The 24,892-nt window shown below is 40.8% G+C and overlaps 1 protein-coding gene across 21 annotated transcripts in view; it reads left to right on the forward strand.

Moving 5' to 3' along the window:
* The window catches only part of tnika (TRAF2 and NCK interacting kinase a), an 86,878-nt gene that overhangs the window by 11,808 nt on the left and 50,178 nt on the right, over positions 1 to 24,892 (forward strand). For all 21 annotated transcript variants that reach the window (XM_035994477.1, XM_035994478.1, XM_031309916.2 and 18 more), the window contains exons 3-5: positions 20,943 to 20,999; positions 21,977 to 22,102; positions 24,313 to 24,423. In XM_035994477.1, the coding sequence (XP_035850370.1) occupies positions 20,943 to 20,999; positions 21,977 to 22,102; positions 24,313 to 24,423 (294 nt within the window). The remainder of the gene's footprint in view (positions 1 to 20,942; positions 21,000 to 21,976; positions 22,103 to 24,312; positions 24,424 to 24,892) is intronic.

Raw genomic sequence — 24,892 nt, forward strand, 5'->3', positions numbered from 1 at the left:
TCTGGATGAGGTATTTTAGGGGGAAGTGTTTCTCCGGGACACAGGAAGTGCTTGTGCTCAGTTGATCTGACGTTGTGACATCACTGTAGTTTGAGGTTTTAGCTGTCAGCTCAACTCAGCTGTTTCCCGCTGTCGTTTAAACACTATCTCTCGGTCCATGTCACTGTCTGAGCTTCCTCTTCCCTCCATGATGACCCGTAGTTCTCTGGTCCTCGCTTCCTTTTCCTGAGCCTGCTGCTTTATCCTGCCGCTCTGCAGGATGTGGCACCAGCCTGTGACACTTTGTTTAGTCACCTCTAGCTGAAATAAACATGTGTTTGTTCAAATACGTGAAGGTATGGACTAGGGATGTCACAATACCAAAAATCTAGTATTCGGTACCGATACCAACAAAAGCACACAATACTCAATACTAAAGTCAATACCACGGTGTGTGTGTAAACACAAAAAGGAAGGAAATAATAATACTTAAACATTAATTCCTTTATTTAAACATTTGGGGGGTGGGGGGGGGGCAGCATCATGTCACCCTTCTTTCTGTGTTTTCTTTTAGTTTCAACTTTCTGTTATGGTGTGGAGTGGAGGGGGCAAGGAGAGCGTGATTTACAAAAACGAAAACGTCAGTCTTCTGGACCCCACAGTCCGTTTCTTTGAAGCCTGGCATCACCACACAGCCAGCGTACGGTACTGTCTTTCATGAGTTCACCCAGAACTCCCAGACAGCAAGCATGTTTACAGTAGTTACGTCTGTTTCTCTCTGCCGTTGTTTTTCACAAAGAACCGTGGGCTGGTTAAAGTTAACTGATGTTATAGAGGTCCATTAAAACAAGCACTATCAGAGCACACGTTAGGTTGTGATAGACAATGGCAGAGAGAAATAGACTCACTTGTAGGGCTGCTCGATTATGGAAAAAAAATATAATCACGATTATTTCGGTCAATATTGAAATCACGATAATTTAACACGATTACTTGTTGACTTCTGGAAAGATGTTGCAATTATTGAACTTAAACAGTGGAAAAAGTTAAATAAATCAACAGTAAAAAAACACATACAATTGTGAAATTTGCCTTAATACTGTTCCTATTTAAACTTTATTTTTTCATTCAGAACACAAGAGAAAATAAGAGTTTACATGCAAAGCGTAATGAGCTAAATAATAGTTTTTCTCGATTATTCTGTTTTTGTGATCATTGGGAGCCGAAATCACAATCACGATTAAATTCCGATTAATTGCACAGCCCTACTCACTTGCGGTTTGGTAGTTCCAGGTGAAGTCGTGAAAGCTGCCGCCGTAGATCTACGGTAAAGCCAGAAGCTGAATGCGGTCAAGCCGTACAGTGAGATGAGGGGCTATTCGCTGTTTTTCTGTGCTCGTAGGTGTTCTTCTTCAGCATTTAGCGGCAGTCTAGAACATTTTTAATGTAATGCGTATATACTGCCCCCGTCAGGTCCGGAAGGATTGCATCCCCTGGTACCTACGGTACTGTGGAAAAATGAGTACCGGCACGTTTTCAGAATTTTGGTACTGAAGTACCGGTTCTCGTGACATCCCTAGTATGGACATGTGAAGGGCCCTGTAAGTGCATGTATTTTGTTTGTGTGAGAGTGTGTGTCTAATGGGACAGAGAGTCAAGGTTAGGTGGTGATGTTCAGGCGGGGTGGGACATGCTCCCCTACGCTTGTGTGTGTGTGTGTGTGTGTGTGTGTGTGTGTGTGTGTGTGTGTGTGTGTGTATAAACACAAAAGGAATGGGGGAACAGGAGAGTTATGTGTATCCATGTATTGCTGACTCTGCTGTTTTGGTGAAAGTCACGGCTCATTTACTGGCTGACATTCAGCCAGTCTTTTACTATACATTACCAAGCCACAGAGTGCCTATGGCAACAGCACCGGCCTGTTGGGTCTGTAGCCCATACAGCTGATCCACACTGCTTTGTGATTGGGTGTTGCATGGTGTATAACACTCAATGGAGTCTATATATAAATTGATCCTGTTACTGCTGTTGGTTGACAGTTCCAAAAATGACAGTTTCACTATTTTTGTGTAGACCTATACAGTTTTGATGTGTGCAATAGATGTTTAGTGATCTTTTTAAGCCAAAAGTTGATTCCATTTTGCACATTGCCTGTTTGTACTTTAATATTTATTCTAAAAGTTTTCTTTAGGTGCCATAACTATTGGCCTAAAAAGCTCATTAAAGATCTATTCCACACATTCCAAACTTCATAGTTGGAAAGTAGACAATAAAACAGTAGAGCTGAAACGATAGCTTCAGGAAACCGAACATTTTTTTTTTTTTTTAGGTTGTTCAGACAAAACAAGCACATCACCAAGATATCACCTTGAGCTTTTTGAAACTATTTTCTGACATTTTGAAGTTAATATAAAAAAAAAATTTATTTGAAAAAGTAGTCATCATATTAATCAATAACAAAAAGAATAGTTGCAGCTCTAATATGAATATAAATCTAATACTATAAAAGGCAGAACACATTCTAAAATGCTTTGTAGTGCTTAGTTTCAAATATTGCCCCTTCAGTGCGGTAGAAGTACTGTAGATACAGATGCAAACTGGAAATGACTGGATTCATCCATACAGATAAGAGGCAGAGTCACTTGAGTAAAAAATGCCATCTATTTTAAATTCCTCATGCGGTAGAGGCAAGCCGCCTGAAGAGGATCAACTTATTGTGAGCTGGTGGATCTCTGAGTCACTGAGATGATAAACTGACCTTAAGGCTGGTGGGTATTAGTGAACTGGAATTGCTCCGGCTCTTGCTGAACCATTTTTAGATACTTGTTATATCAGAAAAATAACACATAGGAATACCATACTGTATGTAGCTTTGGACTGTTGTATTCCCATCTGGATCAATGCATGCTTGCCTGTGTGCTGTGGAGTGAACACAGGTGGGCTTTGAATATTTGCTCAGATGTAAAGATTAGAGTCAGACAGGCTGTAAACATGATTTCACTCCTTGTTTTGATTCCAAAAATTAATTAAATTTGCTCAGTGACCAGGAGCCAGTTTTTTGCTCTGATGTGTCTGTGATCATAGACTGCATGAAAAGTAGGTCTCCTTCTTCTTCTTAGGAAGTTGTGACTTGATATTTTCTTCTACAGCAGTGTTTGCTGCAGCAGTTTAGAAAATTGAGAATCTCTCGACAACTCCTCTACCCAAGCAATCTTTTATTTGGTTCCTTGTTTACTTTCTGAAGACATTTATCCAGATAAATCGTACATGTCACATGCTATTAGATAAAATCATTTTCAGTTTCGTTTCACTGAAACTGAATCATTCATTTCTGTGGCTAGACAATTGTAGGCTACCTTTGAGCTTATTATTACAACTTTAATAACCCTGTTAAGACGAAGTAAAAAATGAATCAGGTAAAAGCTCAAAACAGCTACATTTCCTGAGCAGCTGACATCTTTTAGATTTTTTTTCAAACAGAAATATGATATGAAAACATCACAGAACAAGGAACCAGTAATGATGCAAACAAATCTCAAATCAAACACTTTGGCATTGTTCCTGCAGCTAAAACCATACCTCCAAAACCAGTCCACTGCATTCTGCTGCAGTAGTTTTTACTTGTACTATGTGTAATGAAGCTAGAGATATGTAGTTTTATGTGTACCCATGCATGCATCCTTTTGTGTGTGTGGTTGTAATGGCCAGCCCAGTGTTTTATGTTGGTGTTAGAGGGCCAGTAATGTGCCACGTTGCTGCAGTTCTGTGTGTCTGGGAGTAAGAGATAACAGGCTATCAACAATTCCATTACCCCATCTAGTTAAATGATACAGATCTGCTCCACAGTGCTCTTTCCTCTCTCTCTCCATCTCTCATTCCCCTTTTCTCACACACACACACAAACACACAAACACACAAACACAAACCAAACATCTCATCTCAATTAAAAAAAAATCTTGAAAAGTTGTTGCAGGTTGTTGTTTTTTGTTTCGCTGTCAGCAAAACTAGTTTGGCCAAGAAAAGTGATAGACGAGTAGCCGCAGCGAAAAAAGATCATTTTAGCTCGACTTCCCCCTCTGTCTCCCTTTCTCATTTTACATCTCCACAGCGGTTCCGTTTCCTTGATTTTCCTCCTGTGTCTAATCATCCCCATCACTTCTTTTTCCTTTGCTTCTGCGCATTTCTCTTATCAATATGTAATTACGTTTTTCTTCTCGTTTCCCCTGGTTTTTGTGTTGAAACTTCCCTTGTGAGCTGTACTTAAGGGAGCAGCCTGTGCCTACAGTATGTGTATATATAGCTTCTACTGGCTGCTCTAAAAGGGCCATAAATAGAGAACACGGGTAATGCTGAATAATTAAACACATTCTCTCTCCACTTCTCTCCCTCTCCGTCATCCTCTCTCTCTGTTTTAGCTCCCTTTTGCTCTCTCCAAATGTTGTCACTCTCTCTCTCTCTCATCAACATCTCTCTCTCCATCTCCCTCTGTCCGCTCCCTCATCGGTATTTCCTTCCTTTATTTTGCCACGTCTCTCTCCTCCACTCTCATGTCTCCAGCCCTCCCTCCTTCCCCTACTCACGCACTTTTTATTTTATTTTATCATGCTTCTGTTTCAGTACTGTCTTCCCCTTCTCTCTTTCTTTCTGATGCTTGTGAATATTTGATGGGGCTTATGGCAATTGCAGTTCTCCGAATTGAGAGAGCCTTGCCTCAGACACATGGTGCACATGGCAGGGGCTGGAACGGGGACCTTCCCCAGCCAGCCATTGGCCAAAACACTCCCTTGACTGACTGACAGGACGACTTATTGACAGACAGGCTTATTGATTGGCTAATCGATTGATCGCAGCTCCTCGACATTCCCGCCATAGAAGTCATTTTTCTCCGTGACGGATGCAAGGACATGTTGAGGGGGCAACTAATCATATCTCAGTCATAACAACACTAACCCGGCACCGACACACACATTCACACACACGCACGAGCACGTGAACGATGACACATTCAGCCTTCAGTGTCTCATCGACTGTCTCCACGGCTTTCGCAGCAACAAAAACATTTCCTGTGTTTTTGTGTGTGTGGTGTTTTCACATTCACATACTTTCTCGCCATGACTCTGCTGTCGCCATGCAGCGAGGGAGCGGGAGTGAGAAGAGAAAAATTAGGCAACCAATCTTTCTTTCTGATGACGGAACGCATCCACTCTGCTCCTCTTCAGGCAAAGTGCTTCACATACTCTTTAAATATTCACCAGTCACACACACACACACACACACACACACACACACACACACACACACACACACACACACACACACAGAGCGACAGTTGGGGACCTGGGCTTTTATATGCTCACCCACTGTGACAGCCACTCTGTACAAAGAGCAGCTGTGTGCTTTCCATTTACTGCATTGGCGTGTCTGTGTAATGTGTGTGAACAAGGGTTTGAAGGAGCATGTACGGGGTGTCATGCTCTCATGTCCCTGTGTAAGTTTGTCTTATGGCGTCAGGATTGTGTGTGTGTGTGTGTGTGTGTGTGTGTTTATGCATATGTGTAGCTCCTGTAAAAATGTCTTAACATTGGTTTCTTTAAAACTGATGAACAGATGAGACCACAAAACATTCCCTGATGTCATGATGATCTTGTTACTTTAGCAATCCGGGGTCTCAGGATGTAAACAAATGGACGGGATGAAGATTAGGATTACGGCTCAAAGAAATGCTTCATCTTGTTAACCAGTCACACCCACACCTGTATCTTTCTTTCTCCCTCTATGTCTCTTTATCGCTTTTACCTGCAGTGTCCCTGCCTGTTTTGCAACCCGGCCCACCTCTCCTCTTCCTCCTCCTCCCTCATCCCTCCTCTGCCCTCCTTAAGAACCGAATAAAACTTCAAAGTTGTTTTGTTATCTTTCTTATCTGCTGGAAGTCACGCTGCAAAGGACTGTGGGAGATTTTCTTGCCCGCCACAGTTACACATGTGCCTGCACACACACACACACACACACACACACACACACACACACACACACACACACACACACCTCAGAGAAGCAGCATGAAGTGTGAAAGCCTGGCATAAGAGACTCCGCAAAGCATGGAAGATAGAATGACGTCATTTATTCCTCTTTGTTTGATGTTCCTAACTCCTCCAGCTAGTGTTTCTCAGCAGGAGAGGAGATCAAACAAGCAAGCATATACAGTGTGCATCTCTTTGAAAGTAGTCCTTGATAATACTAAAATGGTAACTTGACAAATCAGTGTATGGCATAACATTTTGTGTACTATTGTTTCTTCCTCTGTACATAACATGTATTATTTTATTACAGTTTAACTAGCTGCCCAGTAGGAACACTGCTAACCTTTGCGCAGCTCCACTGGCGCAGTTGACAATAAAACATGTTGTTAGAATACACTTGGTTGCTATTTTATTAGGTACAAATAGCTAGCTCAAACTAATGCAGTCTGATACAGTCCTGCAATGATATAATGTGTTGTTACTAACTGTGTTGTTGAAGTGTTGATTCAACTTTATGGTCATTTTGGAGGATGTAGTTTGTAGTGCTGTTGCACTGTATTGCTTTAAACAGAGAGATGTTTCTGTTATTTAGACTACCCTCATTTAATATAAATGGGGGAGGGCAAAATAATAGAGACACCTGTCAGTATAAAGCAATATAGTTCAACAGCATCGCAAACTGTTGAATCAACGTTTGAATCAACACCTCTCTAAAACCGTAATAAAGTAAATATAAAGTTTGGATTCAAGCTCACAATTACTGAAGTCACAACCATCATGTTGTCAAGTTTTAGAATGTATTTTTCTTCAAGAAACGATTAGAGATATGTCATAGGACATATTGGACTCCTCAGAAGAGAAGTCTCTAAAGTCATTCCCACTCCCTATTGTACTTTCTGCCAACCTTAACAAACTGGAACTTTCCTGCATATGGTCTGTGAGTGTGAACAGGTGCATGAATTCTGGAATAAAACAACATCAATAATATCTGATGTGATAGAATGTCGAGTTCCTACTGACCCGATTGTTTTGTAACTTAATGATGACTCTAAATTACACCTGCTAGGGAGACAGGAAAATTTGGCTAGCCGGCTCAACTGCAACCAAGAAAATGATAGGTCAGCACTGGCTCATCCCCTCACTCGCTTAATAAAATAGTGGTTGGTTGGTTGGCATACTTTCTGGACATAGTTATGCTTGAGCTCTCTACAGCCTAGGATTAACAAAGCCAAATCATCAACTATCAGCCTATGGGAAAGCACAGCAGCACAAATATCAGACTTAATGACCTCAGCGCCACAAGAACTAGAGGAGAGTGATTAGGAAAGGTGTGATTTCTGTTTGTTTGTTTTGTTTTCCTCGAGACCGCAGAGGGTGGGGGGTGGAAGAGGGGTTTTGTTCTTGTTCAATTTGTGTTTCTCTGTTCTGTGCGCCATCTGACATTACCTGTCACACATTATGGAATTTGTTTTGTATGTCTGAAGGTGCTAATAAAAAGTTGATCACAAAAAAGAAACGATTAGAGAAATATAAAAGTTGTATGTATTATATTCAACTAAGATATTCTTGGTCATGAATCTGAATGATGATCATAATTATTTGCAAACAGCGCAGGAGTTCACAGCAGTTCCTTTCTGCTTGACTGAGCCCAGGTACAGTCACTGATACTCAGTATTGAAACATTCCTTAGAATGCAGTCATTTCAGTCTTTTAAGGCTCTGACACACCAACCCGACGGCTGACCTTCGGCAGAAAAGGCAGTCGTACTGACTGCCTCCCCGAGTTGGTCAAAAAAGTGCCTCGGAACACACCGAAGCGACGCCGACTTGAGAGTACGTTCTGCACGTGCGCGAGTACGAGTAATACATCTCCATAACAGTAGGCGGCACTAATCTGTATTGTCGCCCAAATGTGAATGAAATGAAAATGAAATGAAAACCGACAGCTGATTGGATGAACACGTCACGTGGGTCTGGCGACCATAATGGCGGCTCTTTCGGAATACGATCTCATATTTTACGAAAATAGCTTACCAAAACGTGTTTCTGAAAACATTTTAAGCGAGAAATAGGCCATGCAGTTGCTGAATCTGTCTTCATTTCAGATCGACAAAGGTCGGTTTAAAAGATTTTCGTCAGATTTTGAGAGGCGTTCGTCAGGCTCATCCCGCTCGTCATTTCCAGGTTAGCACTCCACCAATCAGATTGGTCATTGAGTCCGACTGCCTGCCTTCTGATTCAACACATCGGCCCAAATGAAGACCGACGGCCCCTCCGACTGACGACGGTACGGAACTCCTAGAAAACGTAGAGGCTAGTGGTGCTTGCTGTATCAGTATATTGCAGTTAGCGTGATAATGTAAATGAAGAATGTAGTACTATATGGTAGCATTAGTGCTAATGGGGGTGCTGTCAGAAGGTCTCAGCTGGGAGTGTCTGCAGGCTATAGGGTATGGTTTGTGTTTATCAGTGTGTACATTAAGGGGATATACAGTATGAGTGGGTTTGCCACTTTCCATATACAGTACATGTCCCTGGTGCAGGGGCATTGTTGCAGTTGTTTACAATTTGACACCATGTCATTGCCTCTTTCTATTGCTGTATTTTTGTTTGTCTAACACACACACACACACACACACACACACACACACACACACACACACACACACACACACACACACACACACACACAGACTCCAATCTCATGAGTCCTTATGAATAAACTGTGAACCATGACCAAGGTGGATGTTGCTTGTTACCGTGGGAACAGCAGATGTGCTCGTTCCACCCATGTACAACTACACACACTCACACCTGCACCTGGCAGTGTGTTCATCAGCCTACATCCTCTCTCTCTGTCTTCCCCAAGGCCACACGCCCCACTTAACCACAATGCACTCCCGCCACCCAGTCCAGGGTCAATTAGCCATGCCTGATGTCAACAGCAATCTCGTTCTCTCTTCGTTTGTCTTTTTCATTCTCATTCTCTCTCTCCACTGTATGTTTTCCAGTCAGATCCCCTACTCTTTAATTTATAGTGTGCACTGTAAAGAGCTATTTAGCCAAGGTTTCTTTTCCCACAGTGTGAATTACTGCTCATCAATAGTAACGTCAATAACCTATACCAGCTCTGACTCTCTCTATTATTCTCTATTCCCTCTGTCCTCTCCTTTTTCACAGCATTTAGCTCCACACTTTTGTTTTCCATCCCTGCTCTCCTTCATCAGAGCTCGGCTTCTTTTATTCATGTTTTCTGTTCATCTTCGCTCAGCTGTTTCTTTCTTTCTCTTCCTTTCCCCCTCTCACCTCCAGTCCGTGCAGTAAATCAGCTCGGCTGTTCGTTTGACCTCCAGAGCTGCCGGAGCGTGATGCTGATGTGCTGAACCTGCCGCTTTGCCTCTTCACTGCAACCCTCCTCCTCCTCCTCCTCCTCCTCTTCCTCCTCCTCTGTAGTGTTCCCTCACTGGTGCACACTCGCCGACTCTCTCCGACTCTTGCTCTTTTATTTGTCCAGTTGTTTGTGTGTGTGTGTGTGTGTGTGTGTGTGTGTGTGTGGTAACATCAGGACGGGACTGCTTCTTTCTTTCTGTTGTGGCTCTGACATCGTTTAGGCAGTTTGAAGTGAGAGATAAGTGGGTGAGTGGGCAGGTCAGAGGCAAACAGAGCAAATTAGTAAGTGCATTAGTGAGTTAACCTGTGTAAATGAGCTAGTGAATCAATGAGGTAATATGTTAGTTTGTGGAAAAGCCGTTGTGATGGAATAGTGTTAACAGCTTTGGACGGTCACACAGCTTCAACAACAAGGACAACAAGGATGTCGACGACATCAAGCTGAAAAAGCAACGTTAGTGTACAGTTCATCTGTTTATATGTGTTGAAGTTAATCTGGGTCAGCCTCAGATGCCTGCCATAAATAAGCTTTGGACACACACACACACACACACACACACACACACACAGAGACACACACACACACACACACACACACACACACACACACACACACACACACACACACACACACACACACACACACACACGACTATCTGGCGAGTGGTTATCCTGTTAGAGTTGATTTATTTCCATCACATCAGAGGATGTATAATGATGAGGGCAAGCTTTTACGGTTTCCTGACCTTAGACATATGCAAATGCACAAACACATGCAAACACAGGCCCACAGATCACCTTTATATATTTTAATATAAGATTAAGTACATAATATTTCTTGTCACATGACGATGGACTTACCCAGCTTTGTGTATGCAGCCTGTCTCTTTGTTTTCAAGCACCATCACACCACCATAGTGAGTGACAGATGTGCTTTTGTTGCTTGTGATCAAATGTGTGTGTGCTACACACCTTCATCACCCAGAAACCGGCTGTACAGGTTGATTGTGCAACGACTCATAATTACATTTTCTATAATTATCGTGAGAGCAAACAAGGAAGTGAGGTGACAAAGTATAAGTGTGCCACATTTTGAGGTAAGTTAAAGTGATAGATGGGTCAAACATCACATGACTTTCACTCAGGTGACCGGTGTTGTGATCGTTTTTAGAAATAAATCGAGTTTTAGTTAGAGTGACGTCACGTCCTCATTTTAGCAGTTTTACATGACTCATTTTAAGCCAATCCCTAACGTTTTAGTAACCCTAACTAAGTATTTTTTATTGCCTAAACTATTGTCACATGATTAAAATTTCCACTGTGGTCACGTGTTACAGCCACATGTTTAAAACAGCCACTGTGCAGCAGTAAATAGAACGCTCATAGCGTATATGTCGTTTTGGGAGTCATTTTCAATTAACCCATTCTGTCATTTAGGTATGAGGATGTGTTGGTGTATGTTTGCAGACTTCTGTTTCTCTTATTTAAACTGTTTTGTGTGCCTGCATTTGTATTAGCACTGCACCAAATCCTTTCCCTGACCCCAGATTAGTTTGTTTTGTGTGTCCACTGGCTTGTTAATTAGCTTGTTGTACTGTGAGCGAGCAGGTTAATGACTGGCTATATTTCAGACTGTTGATAGATTATTGTTTCAATAGGCTTTAGCAGATAACAACGGGTCATTCAGAGTGGAATCAACAATTGCTGGCTGCCTGTCACAAAATTCAGCATTTCCTTCCTGCAACCCCCCACCCCTACCCCACCCTCACCTGTCAATAAAACCCCTTTGGACTATTCTACAGATCATTGCTCTCATCTCTCTTCCTCTCATCTTTCTTTTTTCTTTCTTTCATCCTCTCCGCCTCCCTTTCTTTACTACCTCCTTCTCCCACAAATGCTCTGCTTGTATACGTTTCCCTCATCCTCACTGGCTCTCGTTATATCTTTGTGCCTTTTAAAGCTCTTCCTGTCTCAAGCCGTCTCTCTCCTCTCTTGCTTTCTCATGTGAGAGAGCAGCCTCGGGGTGCTTCTATAATTCCTGGGCAATGCAGTAGTAGATTGGAATGGAGGCCTTTGTCACTTTTATTTACTCATGGTTCACTGCCTCACTGGTTTCACAACAGCGTGTGCGCTTGCGTGTGCACTCTCACTTGTCTGTGTGTGTTGGTGTGTGTGCGTGAGCACGAGTGAAAGAGGAATGATTGCAGGTGTTTCAACTGCAATGAGGTGTGTCTGGAAGTATTGCCCTCCTATTTCTTTGGGCTCCTTCAGGCAGAACTCTGTTTGTATCGTTCGTTACCCGAAAGGAGCTTCAATTCTGCATCGCAACTCCGGCACCTGCTAAGCATGCTGGGATTGTAAGCCTACCGACTAGAACCAGTGGGTGTTCATACGAGGGTACAGACTGAAACACCGGTTGTCTGAAATTCTTCAACCCTAACACTGTGTGTGTGTGTGTGTGTGTGTGTGTGTGTGTGGTGATCTCGCTCTAGGACCTGTCTGTCAGAGAGAGACAGATTGATAGCCCAGGGGCACATCACATCCCATAGCCCACTTTTGCCCTATGATACTACTGATAATAGGAAAGCAAGATTAGATGCCATTCAGTCACTTCTTGCCTAATGTTTGTGCATGGATTACCATAACGGCACAGATTAGGATTATGGTGTGACCCATTTCCTTTTTACAAAGAGTTGGCAACACGATCTGGCTGTGTGTGTGTGTGTGTGTGTGTGTGTGTGTGTGTGTGTGTGTGCGTGTGCTTTAGCATGTACAGTATCTTTGCTGTTATCTTCCTGTGCATGCAAGGGACATATAAAGACGGATGGTTGCACAACACTACTACAACAACATTAATAGTATTTGAAAATTGATTTAAAAAAACTGATGCAGACAAATTCGTTTTTTTACGTACTTTGGTGGCCACTATCTGGAAAAATATCATAGGTTAAAGGTTAATATAGGTTAAAACTATGGCTAAAACATGCAGAACCACTGGTGTAGGTGTTTAAACTCTGCATCATGTAAAGGATAGGCTTAAATCTATTTTTAAATCAGAAAGCTCATTCACTTGGCCATTTAAAGTAAAAATGTGGATGGTTTCCTCTGACCTTGCAGCTTGGCCACACAGCGAGCACACACTGAGGACAGATGCACTGTGAAATCCAGCTCCCTCACTGAACTACTCTTCTGCTCATCCCCGCCCTCATTTCTCAATCACTTCTCCCTCCCTTCCTCCTTTCCTCACCCAATCTCTTCTTCTAACAATTCTCCCACATCAGGATAATAGTGTCTTATTCCCTGTCTTCTCCCTCTCTTTGTATGTGTGTGTAACCGTGTACTTTTGTGTGTATGTTTAAGTGTCGTGCCTACTGTACTCTGGCCAGCCAAAACTGTTGCTAGGCTACAACAGGAAGTGTCCTGCATAGTAAATGTGTCCGAGGGGGGGGGGTGTCTGTGTAATAGACTTGGCAAGGGCACGAACGTGCACGCAAACAAACAAAATACACACACGCTGTAGAAGCATTTCTTTCTCGCTTATGTGCAAAATACGCACACACAGAAGCTTTGGGTGTCATGATATCCACCGGCAGGTAGTATTAAGGCAGTGGCGAGCAAGTTGGTCTTGCCTTACTGAGGCTGCAAGCTGACATTGATGAAGAGATGCTTCACTCTGCAGCCTGTGGTGTGCAACAGCAGAAAAATCTTAAAAGACAATCATTGCACACACAAACCCATCTTCTTCATCCTAAAACACACACATACACACACAGTCCTCTGCGGTACCAAGTGCTTTGCTGACGATTTTTAACTTTTACTTGGCAGGTGCAATTAATCATAATTATGTGTTGATGATAATTACTGGAATAGGCATACTTTGTGTCAGTTTGACGCCTCCGTCATGGTACACAAGGAAGGTGACAGATGAGATGAGAGATGAAAAAGCACCGTAATATTGGACCTAGAATCTGTTTTTTTTATCTCTAGATTTCATTACAGTATGAGCTTATATTGACAACATGATGAGTAGTTATCTGAATTACAGCTGAATAACTCTTCAACAGGCGACAGCTCCAAGATTGGGGAATTTTAACATGCTGAAAAAGTTCTTGATTAAATGCGATTAGTGTGTATTTACTTGTAGTTTGAGTGCTGTACAAGAACGTAGGAGATTAGTTCATTATTGTAATTGTATCTACATGTGAGTATTCATACTTTCATATAGTTGTGAAATGATAAGTTGTTTGACAGAAAATTCATCCCCAGCTATTTTGATAAGTAATGCGTTGATTAGTTAACCACCTTTTGGTTTTGGAAGGTAGTTTGACCAAACAAGCAACTTTCAGATGTTTGCTCCAGAAACTTGCAAGTAGCATTATACAGTATTTTTGGACATTTTATAGAGACTAATTTTGATAATGAATGAATCATCTAAGTCCTTTCTAAATTAAAATGCCAAATATTTCCAAGTTCCAGCCTCTCAATTGCCTTATGTGGTCATAAATTTAATATAGTTGGGTTTCTGAGTGTCAGTCTGAGAAAACAAGCAATTTGATAAAATCATTTTGTTATTATTTCTGATATTTTATTTGCTAAAGATCACTCCATTAGTCGATAATAAATAAATAATCGTTATTTTCAGCCCATGGCAAATGAATGAAAAAAACAGAAGTTGAATTAATACTACAATAATTTGACGCTTAAAAAAGGAGTATTTATCGCATTTTTATTTTGTTTAATTGCAGGTGTCTGCAATTAAATGTCGATTACCTTTTAGTTTATTGTGTAAGAGAGTGAAACAATAACTATTACACATGCACATGTAGAGCAGATATTCTTAGGCCGGCTACACACTGCCTGCGTGGCGTGAGCGTGGCGTTTCTGTTGCGTGTCAGTTGCGTGGCAGCTGCGTGGCGTTTTCTATGTCTTTGCACACCAGAAACGTGTCTGATGCGGCGCTGCTGCTGCTAGCCTTGTCTGTACACATGTATGTTTCCCATTGATAAAATGAAATACCATGTTAAACATAAATATATACTGATTTGGTTACAGCAAAGACAACGTCGGCAGTATTGATGGCAAAATAGGCTACAGAATATTTAGTTCTGTATTGACTGGTGCAATATTTGAAAATCGATAATTATTTATTATCATTTTTTTAAATTACATTTATATCTGCATTTATGTCAAAACCTACAGACTTTCAAACATCAAAATGTCATTTATTAAATGTATTCATGTCAAAATGACATATAAACATCTTTTCCTATTCTATTTTGCCTGGAAACGCTTCCAACACGCTGCATGTCGCGTGAAAAATAGGCGTCGGTCCTATTTCTAGCATGCACGCGTTTTCGGCGCGGCTCGAGCCGTGCATGAGACGTGCGTGTCACACAGGCAGTGTGCGAACTCTAACCTGTTAACATGGGAGCCGAAATAAAAACGGACACGCCACACAGCTGACACGCTCACGCCACGCAGGCAGTGTGTAGCCGGCCTTAAACTAAATGAGTGTAAATGATCCTGGTTTCTGAAATCACATCATATTTTGTTGGGTGGAACCATCAGAAAAAGACCTACACTCCATTTCCGTACCGTAGTTTAGGAAACACTGACCTGCAGGGAGGACGCCAAGTAATGACTCCTCCATGATGCGGCTGCCTGAAGGCTGATTGGAGATCAGTTCGGTATCAGTTGGCTGTCTCTATCACAGCGCGGCCATCCAAGCTGAACAAACCTAGTCAATTTAGTCTGTTATCACTCAAACACACCTGGCAGCTGTGTGTGTGTGTGTGTGTGTGTGTGTGTGTGTGTGTGTGTGTGTGTGTGTGTGTGTGTGTGTGTGTGTGTGTGTGTGTGTGTGTGTGTGTGTGTGTGTGTGTGTGTGTGTGTGTGTGTGATGTTTTGCTATAATATGGTCAAAATACTTTTACAGGATTAAAGAGGGAAATAATTGTGGATTGGACACATGAAGATAATTTCCTAGACCTCATTTGAAAAGTCTCTGTGATGATTGAAGTTAATGCACAGCATGCATTGGATAGGAAGTATTGGGTGAAAGCATTTGTATTCATTACGTGTGTATGTTTTGCTTTGCGGAGACACTCGGTGTCAGTGCTTTGTGGTTTGCAGAAGGCGCTAGATGCATTAGCAGAAGCAAAATGAAAGGTTTGCAGGGATTCCTCGGTTTTTGTCATATTTGCTTGTCAAGCTCAAACGCTGAACGCTGTTTCGTTGGCATTAGCGTTCAGCTCAGTCATGTTCATGTAGGACCCGCTCTTCACAGGCTGCTGGTCTGAGCTGTGAGGCACAAGAAAGGAGAAGACAGAAAATACAAGGGACAGGGAAAAGTAGGCAAGCCTTCTATAGGGAGGGCAGAAATAATGAGAGGCATGAAGAGGAAATTGTGAGAAGTTAAGAGGGTTAGATAATGAGAGAGAGAATCAGTGGGATAAGAGAGTGAGGCAGAGTGTGTGTGTGTGTGTGAGAGAGAGAGAATGCAGATCTAGGTCAGAGAGGCAAAGCAGTCAACAAACGAGTGTAGGAAGGGATGAACAGGCCTGTGAGGCTCAAAGCTCCTCAATCTGAATGGGACGGATCAGGGAGAGAGTGGGCCATCTTTAGGAGAGAAAGAAAGAGAGAAGGAAGATGACAAAATTATTTTAATGTGTGACATTTTCTCTTTTTCCATTTTTCGTCATTCACAGGGCTGCAGCAAACATTTATGATGAGAAGTTGACATCACTCTTATGTCTGTGCATTAAGTGTGGAGCCGGAGTCATGAGGCAGTTAGCTTAGCATAGCATAAAAACTTGAAGCAAGGGGAAATTGCTAGCTAGCTAATAGGGCTGGGCAATATATTGATATTATATCGATATCGTAACATGAGACAAGATATCGTCTTAGATTTTGGATATCGTAAAATTGTAATCTGGTAAGTGTTGTCTTTTCCTGGTTTTAAAAGCTGCATTAGAGTAAAGCGATGTACTTTTCTGAACTTACCAGACTGTTGTAACTGTTATTTGCCTTTACCCACTTAGTCATTAAATTGACATGTCTGATGATAATTTATCAAACATCTCATTGTATAAATAACATTTTGTTAAAGCACCAATTGTCAACCCTAGAATATCATCGCAATATTGACATCGAGGTATTTGGTCATGAATATTGTGATATTTGATTTTCTGCATATCGCCCAGCCCTACTAGCTAAGCCAGGTCTGTATGTCCTTTTTTAATCTGTACACAAACAACATGTAAAAAAAAATCTGTATTTACATGCTACTATTTCTTGACAAATAACAGCCAACAGTGAGTCTTGTTGTCACTATGAGATTCTTAAGGAACCACAGGAGTGCTGAATGGAGGTGTTTGTGTCAATTATTGAGCTTTACTGGTGTATACAGGCATATTTCTGAACATTAAAATCCAGGCTGGCTCTTTCCCACTGAGTCAAGTCTTTATGCTAAGCTAGGCTAATCGCCTCCTGGCTCCATCTCCATACTTAAAGGACAATTTTGGGGCAAAATGAACCTAGGGGTTAATAACACATGGGTACCGAGTCGACGTTCCCTGGGATATGTTTTCATGCTAATCGAATGTGACCAGTTTTAGCGTGAACTGCTAATTAGCTTGTAACGCTAGTAGTCGGGGCACTGGTAAAGTAAGAAGAAGTTGCTATTTTATACCACTAACAAGGCTCAAAATAGCACCACACTTCCACGATAGCATAATGAGGGTCCCTACATGTAAACCGAAGCATCGAGAACTTTGTAAGTGTACAGACAGTTTATTAAAAAGATAGTTTATAAAGACAGTACCGTTCACGTATACAGGAAGGCGCCATCTTGGGAAAACAGTCATTGTCTTTATAAACTATCTTTTTAATAAACTGTCTGTACACTTAAAAAGTTCTCAATGCTTCGGTTGTAGGGACCCTCATTATGCTACCGTGGAAGTGTGGTGCTATTTTGAGCCTTGTTCGTGGTATAAAATAGCGATTTCTTTTTACTTTACCAGTGGCCCGACTACTAGCATTACAAGCTAATTAGCGGTTTGCGCTAAAACTGGTCACATTCGATTAGCATGAAAACATATCCCACGGAACGGTCGACTCAGTACCAATGTGTTATTAACCCCTAGGTTCATTTTGCGTCGGAATTGTCCTTTAACACACAGACATGAGAGTGGCATTGTTCTTCTCATCAAACTCGAAGCAAGAAAGCAAGTCAGTATATTTCCCAGAATGTCAAACTATTACATTAAATTGATTGCTTTGTGTAAAATGTTGGACAGCAATGTAATATGCCCCTCACAAGTTCCCAGAGCTATAGATAATGTCTTCAAATTGCTTGTTTTGTGCAACCAACTGTCCAAAACCCAAATTAATTCAATTTGTAATGATATAAAACAAGCAAATCCTCACATTGGAGATGCTGAAATCAGCAAATATTTGGCATTTTAGCTTGACAAATGACTGTTAATTAAGTAGTTTCAGCACTAATCATTTTATCATTTGTCCTCCCGACTTGTTTTGATATCATTGTTACACGCATTATCCTGTTAACTGCTTTGGAAATACTATTTTAACTTCACATTCATATAACCAAAGACCCACCCCGACCCCCTTAGTTGAATTTGCAAATAAATGAACAGAGTGAGGACAAAGACAGAGCGAGAGATGAAGATGAACAGACAGTGCTAATTCCTTTCTGTTGCTCCTTTCACACTTGGTCATTTAATAAGGCTGGATGACATTACTACTCTAAGAAGGAAGGAGAGGTGTGTGTGTGTGTGTGTGTGTGTGTCAGGTGGCTCAGAGTAATGAATCTTTATCTAGCTAAGATGATGTCCATGTCCAATATATATTGGGCATATTCTCTCTCCCTCCCTCTTAATGGCTCTGTGTGCACATGTGTGGGTGTTTGCATGAGTTCTTCTGTCTGTGCGAGTAGTGGAGAAAAAGAGAGATCTTTTTGTATTTTGTGTGTGTGTCAGTGTGTGATTTTCTGATTTGTAAGTGGCTGTAATTCCTTTGTTTGTCTCCAACAAAGCCTGTCCTTGTGCTTGTGGAATTGGGGCAGTCTGATCCTAATGAGAAATCCCTGTTCAATCTTTCCAGCTCTTTTACTCTCACAGAAGCGTGCGTGTGCGTGTGCGTGTGCGTGTGCGTGTGCGTGTGCGTGTGCGTGTGCGTGTGCATGTGTGTGTGTGTGTGTAGAGAGACTGATCACATTGTTCAACCATCCAATGGTGCTTAATTTGCATTGTGCAGTACTGGATTGTGACACAATGAATTATCATATTAAATCCCTAACTTTCATTTGGCAATAAATCAAAAAGTTTTTTTATTAATTCAAGATGAGCTTTTAAATGAGAAATTTAACTCATGGCTTTAAATTCTCCTCATTCAGGGACCTCAGCAGATGTTAACATATTGCCAGTCATCTTGTGGGAACCCACAAAATATACGAGTGTAGAGTTTTCTCTTTACTTGCTGCTCTGCCACCAGGATTGTTTCCTCAAATTAAAACAAATTGTGGTGACTTTTGAAGTGAAGCAGTTTGCAAAACGATAGGTAAATGTACCTGTAATATTGTTTTTTTCTTGTCTTTAATTTGAAATTTGTCCCCAGTCTAAACACCAGGGGATCTTATGAGCAAAAGCACCCTGTTTTTATCGCTAGTAGAGATATGATCATATCATTATGTTGACCACTAACCAGTTTTGCTACTTTGTGAGAGTGTAAAGGAACAAGTAATTTATCGAGCTGCCTACATTATTTTGCTGTTAATAACTGTATATATTGAATAACCTCCGACTCACAAGCTATTCATCAAGTAAAGTGAGTTTTGGTGAGCCTGTGGGTACAATTGATCTGTCAAAACAACATAAAAACAGAACGTGAAGCGGTGAGAATGACTAATGACCAGTGGCAGGGTGCAGAGACTGTCTTGTGACTGTAAAATTACTCCTGCAAATGAACTGCAAAGCAATAAAACCACCAACCTTTCTGCGACAATACTTCTGTTCTTATTGTCACATTCCTAGCTTTTGTTTTGGCTGCAGAATGGCCTTTGATTAAAGCCCTCGGGAGGTGTTTTAGAGCCAGACCCTTAATGCCATCTGCTTTATACTGTAACAATTCCACCAAGAAAACAGTCCTGCCCTTGTTTTGTGTGTGTGTGTGTGTGTGTGTGTGTGTGTGTGTGTGTGTGTGTGTCCTTGACTATGTGTGTGCGTATTTGTTTGTTTGTGCCGCCGCTGCTGCTAAGCCGTTCTGCTCAGACGGTAACATGCTAATCGGTTGATTCCAGATAGGTGGAAGTAATAGCCGTCAGTGGTTTTAGCGTCTCTATCCCGGTTAGCTTCATTAGCTAATCACAGGCACAGATGCTCTGTTGCAAACCAACCAATTGGGTCTTCCATTCGCCCCTCAGCTTCCAATCTCCCAGTTTCTCGCCTCCTACTGTAGCTCCCCCGGGCATCTTCCTAGCCTCGATACAAGTTGGTGGATTGGTATGTGTCTTTGTCTGGTCGTTTCTTCATCTTGTATATCTGAGACACTGTCAGCTGTGTTTTTGACTACAATGTCTGATTCTCACTGTTACACTGGCTTGGACTGAGGCTGTAGCTACAGGTCAAATCACAGTCACATATTGGGCTATCATGTCGAACATACCGTCTAATTTCGAGTGCTGTCACTTCCTTGAATCTGGTCAGGGACACCATATTTTCTGTTGCTCTCTGCTGTCAACAATCCATTATTTTTTTAACCACATAAGGTTTATCCAGATAATTGAAAAGTTTGACTTATGATAGAGAGATTTGTCCACAACTTTTGGTAGCTGAACATATTTCCTGCTAACAAACAATACTGCATCTGAGTCAACCCTAAAAAATATGTAAATAAACCTTTCATAAAGTTAGAAAAGATGGTTAAAGGTGATGTCACAAGGCTGTATTAACCAATCAGGATTTAGCAATATTTGAATCAAAATCTGATGGGAGTTGTGGAGGCCTTTGCTCATGTTGTCCTAAAGAAGCAGATTACTTGAGTTTTTTTTTTTACTTAACTTTGATTCCTGCTTTCAATATCCAGCCATGAATATTAAATGTTTTAGAGAAATACTTGATTTTAAATCAAGGGGTTTTGGCAGCATCAGAAAATTTTAGTAACTTAGTTGTTGTCGGTTGTTAGTTCTTGTATTTAAAGACCTGGTAATCAGTTTGGGAATAATAGCAGTTCACAATCCAGTATTTTGTTGGTGGGGTGACACTTTTGTTTTTATTGTGTCTTTAAATAGGCAAGAATGACATTTAAGTAAACCTAAAAAACTGATATATATATATATATATATATATATATATATATATATATATATAAAAATAAATAAATAAATAAATAAATAAATAAATGTACTGCATTGTCTTGATAAAACTGTTTAATGGACATTGACATTTTACCTCTCTCCTTTCTTCTTCCTTGCCTTCCTCTTTGTTCCATCTTTTTTTTGTCTCTGACTGTCCCTCTCTTCTCCCTCTTTCACCAGGGTCGCCATGTTAAGACAGGGCAGCTGGCAGCCATTAAGGTCATGGATGTCACCGGGGTAAGAGACACACACCTACACGCATGCACTCGCTTCATTTGCACACATGCACAGCAAATCATTTCAAGTGATTATACCACCGTCGACCATGTCATCTAATCATGAGCGATGAGTCAGTGCTGGCATATGTCTGCACGTGATGTGTCGGAGAGGAAATGAGGACAGGCCTATTGCCATGGTAATATTAGCTGGATGCATTAGGACAGCAGTGTGGTCTCAGGCGTGTCTGTTAAGCATGAGGGAATCTCAGTTCTATTTAGAGATCCTCTCACCCTACGTGTCCCTGGCAGCAAAACAATGAAGGACTGCAGGAATGAAGCAACAAAAGAACTGATGAATGAATGGGAGCATGAATGATTGAATAAGGAAATACTGTAAACATTATGCAGGTGTTTGATGGGATGAATGAATGAACAAATAACCAAAGAAACAGAAGTACTGTGTGAACAATGAATAAACAACTAAATTCAACGGTGTATGACTGACTGTGTGTGAATAAATCTGCTTAAATACAATAAAAAGAAATGACTGTATTAATTGGTGATTGAAAATTAAATGACGGGCAAACACAAAATTGCTAACTTAATGAGCCGCTACTGTACAGAATCAGCTTAGTAAAACAAGTGTTTTTGTTTTCACGGCTAACGAACACTAAATTGAAGTAATTAAGGCATAATTTTCTGTGCATAACGAATGAGGAATTACATTTTTAAGTAACCAACTGCCACCGCAACAACTGCTTTTGGCTACGTGGCAGCAACCCCCTAAAATGAAAGTAATTAAAAAGTAATGCTGTTTAGCACCCAGCTGTGTGCTTTGTAACAACAACTTTTTCAGAATGTAAATGGCTTCTAAATGCAAATCCATTAACAACTTAATTTCCTTTGCTCTATCACCATCCTGTTAATCATGGGAGGGGTCACAAATCGAGGTCCTGGTTTAATGCCTGTTGATATTTCTCTTCTTCTGTGTGCCAGGATGAGGAAGAGGAGATTAAAGCGGAAATTAACATGCTGAAGAAGTACAGTCACCATCGGAACATCGCCACCTACTATGGAGCTTTCGTCAAGAAAAACCCCCCTGGCATAGATGACCAGCTATGGGTATGCCATTATTGTGCATTTTTGCAACTCTATGCATTTTAGTGTATGAAACGGAGTGAAGAGAAGACGGCTGTAGTCTCGCAGAGAGCCACAGAGAGAAGGGACTTTCCATTTTTCACTTTTACATTTATGTGAAAGAAGTAAGTGTGTAGTTTGTTCATGCAGGCAGTGATTGTGGGTTAGCGTGCATTGGAATATGTATATATTCTTAACGTGTGTGTGTGTGTGTGTGAGAGAAATATATAAAGGATCTGAATAATTGTGTGGCTGCCTGACTGTTGCAATAAATCATGTGTTAACACGATCTAAGGGAGCTCTCTCTTCTCTGATCCTGTAGCATTCATCACACAACAATGGGAGGACACACACACACACACACACACACACGTGTGTGTGTGTGTGTGTGTGTGTGTGTGTGTGTGTGTGTGTGTGTGTGTGTGTGTGTTAGTATGTGCTTGAGCTGTATATTTGCATGCATTATGTTTATGCATATATCAATGTGTTTCTTCTTTGCGTGTCTGAGTATGCATGCACAGCCTGGAGGAGCTTACTTGCCAACTTCCTCTCGGCCTGTAATCCAGAGTGATGATGAGAGGAGCTTGAAGCAGGGCCAGAACTGACCAGCTAAAAAATGTTCCCCCAAAATCTCCTCGGATGTGATGGGAGAGGAGAGGAGAGGAGAGGAAAATGAAATTAGGGGGAATGTTATCACTTTTCTAACTTTAACCTTAATACAAGTTATCACAACATTTAATGTTATAGTTTATTCTTGTACTTACTCTCCTTTTTCAGCTGGGAGATGATTGAGTATTCTCCTCTGACCATGGTTCATGAGGAGGCAGGAGATTAAAACTCATCAAAAAAGTATATAAATATTGTACATCCCAGAATCAAATCAACTTGAAAGATAACTCAATAGAATAGGAGACATGAAGACATGAGGTAACTAAGGATGTAGAGAGGAGAGGGGTGGATAGAATGGGCACATTGTGTTTGGGTCAAGAGATGGACTTGATTCATTCATGTGATCTGGTGGTGACCCCGTTGAGTCAGTTATTGCAGTCGTCTCTGTGCTCTCTGCTCTCTGTGCAGTGAAAGAGAGAGTCTGTAACATGGCTGTCTGTTCATGTGTATTGCTCTCTGTATTAGTAATGCTATTACGGTAATGTGATTATGGGTACTGTGTATTTTCTTTATAATGTGCATCATGTTGAAGAAAGAACTTTTTATTCTGTGCACATGCATCAGTAGCAGTCTATAAAAGTTAATACATTATCAGCACACAAACCTGACCGATACTGGATTTATGAGCCCAATAACAACAGCAATACTTGGGAATAATATAAATCCAATAACGATATATCAGATTATTTTTGTGATAAAGATATCACTGATCTCAGTTAAGATATTTTCCATTGGAACAATTAAGTTTACTTTTTAATAGAGCTGCAACAATTAGTTGATTAGTAGAGGGACAGAAAATGTATAGGCAACTCATTTGACAAATGCTTAATCGTGTTAGTCATGTTTTTCATGCAAGAAGGCTACAAAGATTTGACAGTTCCAGCTACTCAAATGGGAGAAGTGGCTGCTTTTCCTTGTGTTGCATTACTGTAAAATTAATATTTTTTGGTTTTGTACTGTCTCGATAAACAAGACCTTTAATGACTTTCCCTTGACCTCTTGAAACATTTTCATTTACAGGCATTTTCCACTGTTTTCTGATGTTTTATAGACCAAACAATTAATCAATTACTCGAATGGCCAGATAAATCAATAATGCATCTCTGATGTCAAAGAGGACAGTAATGGTCAGTAAAGATGTAAGAATTAGTAGATTTTGAGCATCGGCATTTATTGAAATTTAAAAGATAAAACTACAACTATAAACACACAAATAGTGCTGCAAATAAAATATAAATGTATTTAGTTTTTTGTGCATATTTGCCAACATTCACGCCAATACTTCCTCTGCTCTGATATTGGCATATACTGTAGTATCGGTTGTTGTATTTCAAAATTGAGAAAAAGATTCCCACAATTTACTGTGCATACATACGGTAAATGAACCACTTAGATCATTTACTAGCTTTCTGGTAATCTCAATAAGTTGCTTAATTTGAATTACTGCCTTGTTTATAACAGATCCTAGACCAGATTGCTTCCTTTTGCAGAACAGTCAATCAATAACCAACCTTGTATGTGTTCAGCTGGTCATGGAGTTCTGTGGAGCCGGCTCAGTGACAGACTTGATCAAGAACACCAAAGGCAACTCTCTGAAAGAGGAGTGGACCGCTTACATCTGCCGAGAGATTCTCAGGGTAAGTGGCCATGTTGCAGAGTCAGTGTTTCTATGGGTGCACCGATCCGATATTAAGATCGGGTATCGGCCCCGATATTGACAAAATAGCTGGATTGGGGATTGGAAAAATTAACAGATGTTTACAATGTTTGGTAACTGTTTGGTTACTATTGTATGTTTGACCAATACACTAGTTTGTTTCTACTGCTACATTTTATTTATTAAAATTTATTTTAAGAAGTTTGATTACATTCTATTTTCGATTTGAAAGCACAATTGTTTTTTATGTAACAAATAAATAAGAATTCAATACATTACATCTATGTTATTTTGTCTTAGTTAGGAAAGTAATCTTTAGTTAGGAAAGTGTGGTGCCTTTAGTCTCTTCCACATGGTGGAAGGAAGGTATAAGGTGGAAGGTATACAGTGTATTATTAATTCAACAACGGTATGGGATTGGTATCGGGTATCGACAGATATACAAAGCC

Source organism: Sander lucioperca, chromosome 18, assembly GCF_008315115.2.
Source record: "Sander lucioperca isolate FBNREF2018 chromosome 18, SLUC_FBN_1.2, whole genome shotgun sequence".
Lineage (NCBI taxonomy): Eukaryota > Metazoa > Chordata > Actinopteri > Perciformes > Percidae > Sander > Sander lucioperca.